At 39.2% G+C, this 9,466-nt stretch overlaps 1 protein-coding gene across 1 annotated transcript; it reads left to right on the top strand.

Annotated features, from left to right (window-relative positions):
* Positions 1 to 1,371: 1,371 nt before the first annotated feature.
* LOC119887932 (syntaxin-binding protein 5-like) lies at positions 1,372 to 8,286 on the top strand (the record flags this gene model as incomplete). Its single annotated transcript, XM_038698459.1, has 6 exons — positions 1,372 to 1,495; positions 3,831 to 3,909; positions 5,082 to 5,236; positions 7,263 to 7,335; positions 7,590 to 7,778; positions 8,085 to 8,286. Coding segments are annotated over 6 exons (822 nt in total), but the record flags the coding sequence as incomplete, so codon positions are not given.
* Positions 8,287 to 9,466: the final 1,180 nt, after the last annotated feature.

Below are 9,466 nucleotides of genomic sequence, written 5' to 3'. Positions count from 1 at the left end.
TGCCACGTCGGCATTGACAGCCAGGTGATCCTTCATTTCAGATGAGCGATATGAGATAAGGAGAAGCATTTTAAGTTCACACTTAAAAAAATAAGGGGAGATTTAGCATGAACAGCAAAATTTAAAAAACCCAAAAGGCTATGCTTAATACTAACCATCATGTCAGAGAATATGTTCAATCATCCAGTCTCTCAAAGAATAATTTCACTTACAAAGAACTAGGCTTGTTGTAGGGCATATTACTGATGGTGCAGGTGTTCGGGTAAAAACATGCCCCTGGGTGATAATTCATGTGACAAGTCTTGTTAAATTGCTTTTGTAAAATGCTGTTGTGAGTGTTCCCACAGATTTGGTGCATGTCGTCATATTTACTTAATGTCAAAACGTTCGCCAGGTTTAATTATGAGCTATGAAAAGGGCATCAATAAGGAAGGTTGCCCTTTACTGGCATACTTTGGTCATGATGTGTTTTGTGTTTTCATTGATTGCTTGTCAGTAGACAAATCATTGGGAGCCAGGCTTACAACGGCAACAGGACTGTTTAGATGACAGGGAAGATGAGATGGCAGAGAGGGTACCTTCTCTCAAATCCTGGCCTGTCTTTCTTTGTTCCTTTCCATATCTATTAACCTGTCTCTGTGCCTGTGCCTTTGTCTTGGTTTTGAAGGCCTAACTCAAAGGTCGCCTCTTAAATAGCCCCTTTTAGCATTGTTGGCTTTTCCATTAGAAACTGTAAATGTTGCAATTACTTTTATTTCCTGTTTTAAACTTGAAATTGTTTTTGAACTTCCTTGTTTACTTCTTAAATTCTCTTTTACCCTCTCTGCTTCTTCTTTGCTTTTTTGGGTTAGCAAGACAGGCTAATTAAATACTTTTATTTGATTTTAAATCATAATAAGTATCTTGACACCAGATGAACCTGAATGCGCCAGATCAACTATGTTTCAATTAAACTGAATGAAGACATTTTCTTTTTCCTCGAGTGAATTTGTGTCTTTCTGAAATAGAATTCTTAAATTTATACCCATGGTAATAAAACCTTCCTCCTGGCATTCATGAATAAAATGACCAATCCATTCCCACTTTTCTCCATATTCAGCAAATGGGCCGTATAAAAGCTTCTTCTAATATATGCATTTATGCCACAGGAAACGCTCTGAAGTCAGGGGCCGGACTCTTTTATCTCGCTTTCACCATCTGTTCAGGGGTATATAATCCTGAATCACCAGCATTTAACCCATATGAACATTCTACTGTGTACCTTATGGCTGCGGCAATGCAACAAACTTGTAGCGTAAGGTGGCACATGATGTTTCATCGTGCTGAACTGCTGACCTCCCTCCCCCTCGCTCCCTGCATGTCGTTTCCTAGGCAATCCACTCAGTTGCCTGGCATCACGAGGGCAAGCAGTTCATTTGCAGTCACTCAGATGGGACTCTGACCATATGGAACGTCAGAGGCCAGGGCAAACCCATACAGACAATCACCCCACACGGTAAGGAGGAAACACACTCAAAAACAAACACACACCCCTCCCTAATTCGCTCATTTACTTCCACCTATATATTAATCTGTAGTGTTTAATGTTACTTTGTGGGGATTCTGGGAGGGGACTACTGTATATAGAGGATAGATTTTGCACCCAGAATTTGTTAACGGGGTAAACATAGTGCGCTATACAGTAAATGGGAAGTGATTTCAGACATAGCCAGATGCATGACACAATATTTGAATGGACCTCCATCCCAACATACTGGAAACATATTGTAATTCATTCATTTTGGTTATATGATGCTTGCCTTTGGTGTGGGAGACCTGGGTTCGATTCCCGCTGTGACCCATCCACCATTGTGTCCCTGAGCAAGACACTTAACCCCTCGTTGCTCCAGAGGCGTGCGACTTCTGACATGTATAGCAATTGTAAGTCGCTTTGGATAAAAGTAAATGTAAATGTATATATTATTAGGGTCTTATCTTAACTGATACTAATTTTAACTTTACACTTAACTGTATAAGGTTGGGTAATTAATATGGTACATAATAATTAAGAACCCCATACTTGATCTTTTTCCTAACATAAAGTAGTCATAAAGTCTTTCAGCAATAGTAGTACAATTGCCTTGTGCTGCGCATCATTTCTATGGCTTAAGAAAGGAAAGAAAACAAATCTGAAACATCCATAACAGTTATTGGTCAATTTGGACATCAGAACTTCCCTTTTGATGAAAAGCAGGTAAAACAAATACTTTAAATATATGCCAAGCCAAAACATATGCCATATACCTTTTATGGTATTTTACCTCACCAACAGAAATCATTTTAATTTATTTACTACTCTTTTCTTTGTTTCTTTTTCTTTCTTTCAACATGTTCCTATGTCTTGCATCTGTCTTTTTACCTGTATGTTTCATCTTTGTATGGCATCTTTTTGTATGAAATGTGCTATAAATAATGTTTTATTATGTTATTATTATCATATTCTGAGATAAACTGGTTGTCTAAGGAAAGTAACGAGACTCATTTAAATCAGTGGTTTTCACGGTGGGGGGGTTGTGAGATGATTACCTGGGTAGGAAATAAGGGAAAAAAATTTTAAAAATCTTTAATCATTGCTTCTTTTTGAAATATTGAATAATTTTATTTCTTCAGGGATCTAAAACTTCAGCTGAAACAATATGAGACAAGAAAATCATCCACAGATTGAAATGCTTACAGCTGATAGACATGCATGTGTTGAGGGACTGCAGGTAGACATTGCTTTCTATTGGGCCATATGGAGACAGATGTATCTATTTCTGTTGGTTATTGCATCAAAAAGGCCACTGATTACTTTTGGGGTCTTATCATATAGCACAAGTTTTACAATACATGATATCAGTGCCTTCAGCCACCTCTGTCAGTCACATGACCCAGTCTATACTCATCAAAGCCATGCCTCAATAGTCTTCCTACACCTGAAATCCTCACTGTTTCCTCATTTCAAGATTATTGTCAGGTCAATTATGTCCTGCCTCTGTTTGCTTTATTTTCAGTCTGCACATGCATACATTAGTGCTGGAGCTCTGTTTATTTCCTGCAGGAAAGAAAGCCTGCTCTTTAGAAGATGTATTTTAATCCATGCCCCTCTTTCTGTGTGTGTGCAACACATGGACAGAGAGAGCATGGGAGTCAGTAAAAGGAACAAAGAAAGGAATGAAATGAAAGGGAAAACTTCTAACCAGTTTCTCAAGCCGGCTTTGTGTGTAGGTTATTGTAGAAAGGATTTCACCACACAGGGTTTTTAATTAGTTGTTTCTCCCACTGCTGCTTACACAATTAGTTTGGTATTTAATGGACATTTATGCAAATTCCTTCGGCAGGTTTAATTAAGGCTTAAAGATCTTTCTTTAATTGTCATTTTAGATGTATTTATTAAAATGAGTTCTTTATTATACAGATCTGCCTTCTATGACCTACCTTAGGGCTCACTTTGGCTCTTCAGTAAAAGCTCAGATACATTCAGTAACTTACTGTGCATTCTGATACAAAACTATGTTCAGGTAGGCAAACATACGATGGATGTGCAAATTCCCTTCACCTCGTTTCAGGTTTGAATAGATGGATTCTGTTAATCATTCATGTTCGTCACTCCTTTGCATGTCTCTGCCCCTGCATTTGTCTGTCTCCTCTCTGATGAATTGCCTTTTGTTATTGCCTGGCTACTGTTCGGAGCTGCATTTTAAGTGCAGCTTCCGGGAGAGAAAAAATGAGATGACAGGAGAAACATGAAGACAGGAGGGGAAGAGGGATGAACTGGCAAACTAAAGTAACTTCTGTTTATTCTATTTTAGGAAAACAGCCCAAGGACGGAAAGAAGCCAGAGCCTTGTAAACCCATTCTCAAAGTGGAGTACAAAACCACTAGAAATGGGTAGGGTCCCTCTCTCTCTCTGTCTGTCTCTCACACACACACACGCATAGGCATGAATATGCTTAATTATACACAGTTATGGCAATAAAGGCACATCAAGGTTATTTACAGGTGTTAAGGCTGTTGCCAAGGCAATGTGAGTAACACATGTGTTTGTGCTTCAAGCTACGCAGAACTTCAGTCAAAGTCTTTTAATACACAAAGTGTTCTGATATTAAAATAATGTGATGAAGAAAACCCACTCCTCTTGGTGCCCCTGCATTAGCTATCAGGGCATATTGGAGGTCTTTTAAATTGTCAATTAATTGTACAATTTTTAAAGTTAACTCTTGGTTTCACCAGTGAAAGTTAAAGGTTCAATGTGTAATATTTATGGGGATCTATTGACATAAATGCAATATGAAATATACACAACTATGTTTTCAGAGGTCAGTGTTTCAGCAGCAGGGGCAGGACAAACAGCCCCCCCGAAGAAATAGTCACACTTCACAAAACAAATAAACTTACAGTTTTTCCCTTAGGATGGAGTTGTAGCAAAAGTTGTCTGAATATAAAACGCCAACACAACATGTCTCACATTGCTCTTGTGTCCACGAGCATGCGATGCACCTGAGAATAGCTTAAAACTGCAGTGTTTTCCCAGTTTAATGTGAGCTTTAGATGAATGTTTTGGTGTTGGTCGGGGTGTTTGGCGGTCCTCCCCCAAGAAAATTTTTAGTTTTTTTTTAAAAATATGGAATTTCACATCATATTGGGCCATTATTTTCACCATATCTCTGAACAAATAGTTGGAAAAGCTAGAGCAGATAATAGACAACACCCAAAGCAGGCAGTAATAAAATACAGTTTCCAGTTACTTTCAACGCCATTCCTAAAGATCTTACAGAATAAACCGTTATGTTTTTATTACCTTAGAATGAGCCATTTCTGAATACATACACCATGGTTCATCTTACATGGACGTGTTTATACAGTAGCTCGAAATGGAAACTGATTTAGGATTGTGGCAAAACCTGACCATATTTACAGTATATTTGAAGTGTTTTAATTTATGATATTAGTGGACATCTGTAGACCAGTCAGAATGTAGTATTTTCTGTGCTTATGGTATAAATTGTGTAAACAAAAAGCCAGTTACATTTTTATGCTTGTGTGTTTTTGTTGTGTTCCAGGGAACCCTTCATAATCCTGTCTGGTGGTCTGTCCTATGACACTGTGGGCCGGCGGCCTTGTTTGACGGTAATGCATGGGAAGAGTACTGCTGTGCTGGAGATGGACTATCCTATAGTAGACTTCCTCACACTGTGTGAGACACCGTACCCTAATGGTGAGTTTGTGGATGTGCTCATATGGCAGTCATGTGCATGTCTGTGCACATTACACACACGCACCTTTTTTTTTTTAAATTAAGACGGATTGCTTGCCTGTGTTAGTGTGTTTCTGTAATAAATTTGAAATTTCCCAAGGGGAAGGTTCCTATTCCAGTTTCATTATCCGACACACAGCATATTACATTTTATATCTCTTTGTACGAAATAGCCTTCCATCTAAATAAAATTATTATATTATTGAGGAGTTGACAGCTAAAACAAGTTGGAGTGGAGCTAAATTGGATCCTATATTTTTATGTAATCCAGTATGTAAACTGATGCAGTGTCATCTGGCACATATACAACTACAGGAAGCATTAGTTAATTATGTAAAAACGGTGACTTTGAAAATTGACATTACTGGGTCTCTGGATTACACAATACATATCCGGCTGATAATGTGTATGTGTGCACGCTTAAATCAGTGTTGATGTGTAGCGGAGGTTGATAATCCATGATGATGTGGCTGCAGATGATGCAGTGTGCCTAAATGCAACGTGCACACCCATGTGTTTGAATGGGAAAACAAATGGCAGATAAAATATCGTTAACACATACTAGTACAGGCACAAAAACTAGTAGTTACTGTATGCAGACAAAGACAGAGATGAAGAGGTGAAGTACAACTCATGAAAAGAAATAGTGTAAGTCATTCACAAAAATAAATTTGACCTTAAGCTTGGAGATTAATTCTTGACCCTGAAAATAGCAGTTTGACAAAAAATGTCCTATAACAAGGTCCACTTACTTGTTTTTTCCAAAGCATTCATTGCCTTCCTCAGCAGATGGATTTGTCCAAGTATAGCTCTGTATTGAGCATTTGCTAAGAAAAGCAAAGGAATGACAAAGACATCATTACTTCTTTGTCATTTTGTGTTTGGCTGATTGCCTTGTTTGTAAGTAGTTTGTATCTTTAGGTAAATCAGCAGTGAAAGTGACCATAATTACAGTAGTATTCTCATTTCCCTAACTGACAGACTGAGAGATACTGCACAGTGGTCTGAAGTTGCATAACGATTCACAAGAGAATGTGAATCTCTTGTAGAACAGCGTCAGGGCAGTAAAATGAGAAGGGCAGTGAGAGATGTGGTGTTGTGTGTGTTTCAACCACGGTAGTGCTATGGGAGTCTGAGACCTGCTGCTTTGAACAACAGATTGTGCCCTAAACACCAGTTTGCATTTACACACACATATGGCTATAGTACATCTGAATGTCCTCTGTGATAATTTTTCCAAATCAAAGAGAAATGTAGCTACTGTCTAATCATAATGCAAAGGTCAGTGCTTTTTTCTCACTGCACTCGACCCGGACAAAGCTCTAGCGTCGCAGTATATTTAAGGTTAGAAAGGTAGACCTTCTCTTCCCATAAATATTGTCAAGGTGCCTTGTAGCAACGCATTTAACCAGCTTAGCCATTTAGTGGCCAAAAATAGAAGACAAAACTGGGTAGCTCTGATGTGATCATCAATCTGTGAAAGTAGGGAATTCCTTGCATACATTCATTTAAAAAAATGATGTTATTAATAATGATTATTCATTTTCTTAATATTCTGTTTGTATTCACAATTTTTCAGTTCGATCTGACCTCCATTTATTTAGTCATGTTATTACTGGATGTGCGTAACCCTCATTTGAGTATTTATCGCCTCTGTAATGTTGTAAGACTCTGACTGGAATCAGAGGGATGTGCAAGTAGCTTTAAGGGCAATCATCTTGAGGTTGAATATTAAATTCCACTCCCAAATCAGACTGATACAAATATTTAACCAGAGCAATATCCCCCACACTTCTAAATCACATAGTTTAATAAATATTAAGCGTTCACATCTTCAGGGCACAGATATGATAATAACACTTGCCATATAAAGATGAATTCTTCCCCTGTGGTTTGTAGATTTCAGGGGAGTTCTCTCTCCAGGAATTAGACTAAACTAAAAGTGTGTGGCGTGATGAATAACTTGTCTTGCTTTTTCGCTGTGCAGATTTTCAGGAACCTTACGCTGTGGTGGTCCTTCTAGAGAAGGATTTAGTGGTGATCGACCTTGCACAAAATGGGTGAGTCTGACTCTGTTAAATAACTCTTCATCATCATGACTTGTTTCATAAACGTGGGCTAAAATATCACAGCTGACCTAAAAGTGCCCGTTATCTTCGTATATTTGCCTCTAGTTTACATAATGATGTAGCTTACTCACATAAATCTTATTATTTAGTTTGCATGCAGCACTGGACAAGACTCAATGCACTGATACTGGGCAGACGGACTAATTCAATTTAGAGTGACTTTGTCTGTACTGTCTTGTTAACAGTTATCCCATATTCGAGAACCCCTATCCTCTGACTATCCACGAGTCTCCTGTGACCTGCTGCGAGTACTTTGCCGACTGCCCTGCGGACCTCATACCTGCACTTTACTCTGTTGGCTCGCGGCAGAAACGACAGGGCTACAGCAAGAAGGTACTACATAGGAAGGCTCTATGTTGTACAAAAACATATATGCATATTTTATAATCTTTCATCTATTTAACCACATCAGTGGTAAATATCCAGCTTTGGATGGAGAACCTAAGTTTTTAAGAGCAGGGACTTCTTTCCAGTTTCTTCTCAGTAGATGGGAAGCAATGCAATACAAAACCGGCATTTTATAGTAGGGTGTATTTTAAGTTAAGTAGGGTAGGGAATAGGGCTGGGCGGTATATCGTTATATGAGGTATACCGATATAATTTCAAAAGAGATATGAAATTAGACAATTCCGTTTATAACGATATAGTTTAATGTTGAGTTAATTAATGTCTCTGTAAAGTCCTGCCAGCGTTCGCCCCTCTCAGTCCCTCACCGCGCAGCCCCGCTCCTCCCTCTGCGTCTGCACGCAGCCGTCTACTCACAAAGTCTCTAACAAGATGGAGGAAGACACAGTGCTGTTCAACACTGTTAAAGACCTGGCTAAAAAGAAAACACGGTTCATTGTTTCCCACACATACACTTTACTTACGCGGTTTGCCCAGGTTAGGAGACCCATTGTAGCATTTATCAGAGAAACACGGTGATTACATTACAAGTCGTGACACGGTTTATATGGACAGTGAACACACCAGCCAGATGTTATTTGTTAGCTACCACATTGGTTTTGTTTTGATAGGCTATGTAGTGGACCTAAAGTTATTAGTTATGCATTTTAATAAATTTATGAGAATTGATACCCAATTATGAATTATTATTCATAAAATCAGAATTTCCTCGTAAAGGGCACCACCGGAGTTGTTATAATCCTAGAGTCTCCGGACCTCTAGGTAGTTTTGAATAATTATACAATTATTACTAGTGATCAGTTAGTTAATAATCGCTCAATTATCTTAAATCAGTCAGTCAGTCTCATATCTAAAGGGTCAATTCTCTTGGCAGGAACTATAAATAGGCAACACACACAGCTCTTGATTATATTACAGTGAATTTATTCTCTAACTAAGGTGATAAAAAGATGGTTGGATACAGGGAACATAAACATTTGCTGAACAATGAGCCTGGAGGTTCGATTGTGGGAAGCATTTGACTCATACGGCATAGAAGAACTAATGAAAGTAAACTAATGCTCTAGTTTAGGAGTTAAAATGGACATCTGATCACAGAACATGTGTTAAGTCTTACTGCTTGTCGACAGCCTGCTTTTGGCCTGTTGCACGGGTCCCACGCTAGCTGCCCGATCCTGGCTTTTTGCTAGGGATTCTTCGGGGTTCTCCGTGTCTGATTGAAAAACCTCCTCCATCTGGCAATTCGGCTGTTTGCTGGTTTCCTTGGTTGTAGCTGGCGAGACCACGTGGCTTGGTCTGACCTCGGTGAAGTTGGCTCGACGAAAAAGGCTTAAAATGGAACTTGGTCGTTCCTGAATTAGTCCAGTGTAACTTAACAGACTGATAACTTTAACAAGCAAAAGAAATAAAGAAAATAAAACAAACTGAAGGCAGATCGATGTCTCGGCACTTCAGGTGTGTAGCTTCAGGCGAACAAAGGCTTGTTTGTTTCGCTGGCCGAGTCTGGGCGTGTGGCCTGGCGAGGCACGCTACGCGCGTGCCGAAGCATCCAGAGGGCCGAGTGGAAGAGCGAGAGGAGGGAAGAGTGAAGAGTGAAGAACGCGAGCAGGTCGCGTGTCGCTCTTTTGTTGTCTGGGGCGTGGTTCCCAGGGGCGTC

Source organism: Micropterus salmoides, unplaced genomic scaffold (genome assembly GCF_014851395.1).
Source record: "Micropterus salmoides isolate LMB-PRFRI ecotype aquatic unplaced genomic scaffold, ASM1485139v1 Ms_hic_scaffold_4504, whole genome shotgun sequence".
NCBI lineage: Eukaryota > Metazoa > Chordata > Actinopteri > Centrarchiformes > Centrarchidae > Micropterus > Micropterus salmoides.
The sequence above is the reverse complement of the archived record's forward strand: the minus strand, read 5'-3'. Positions and strand labels throughout refer to the sequence as shown.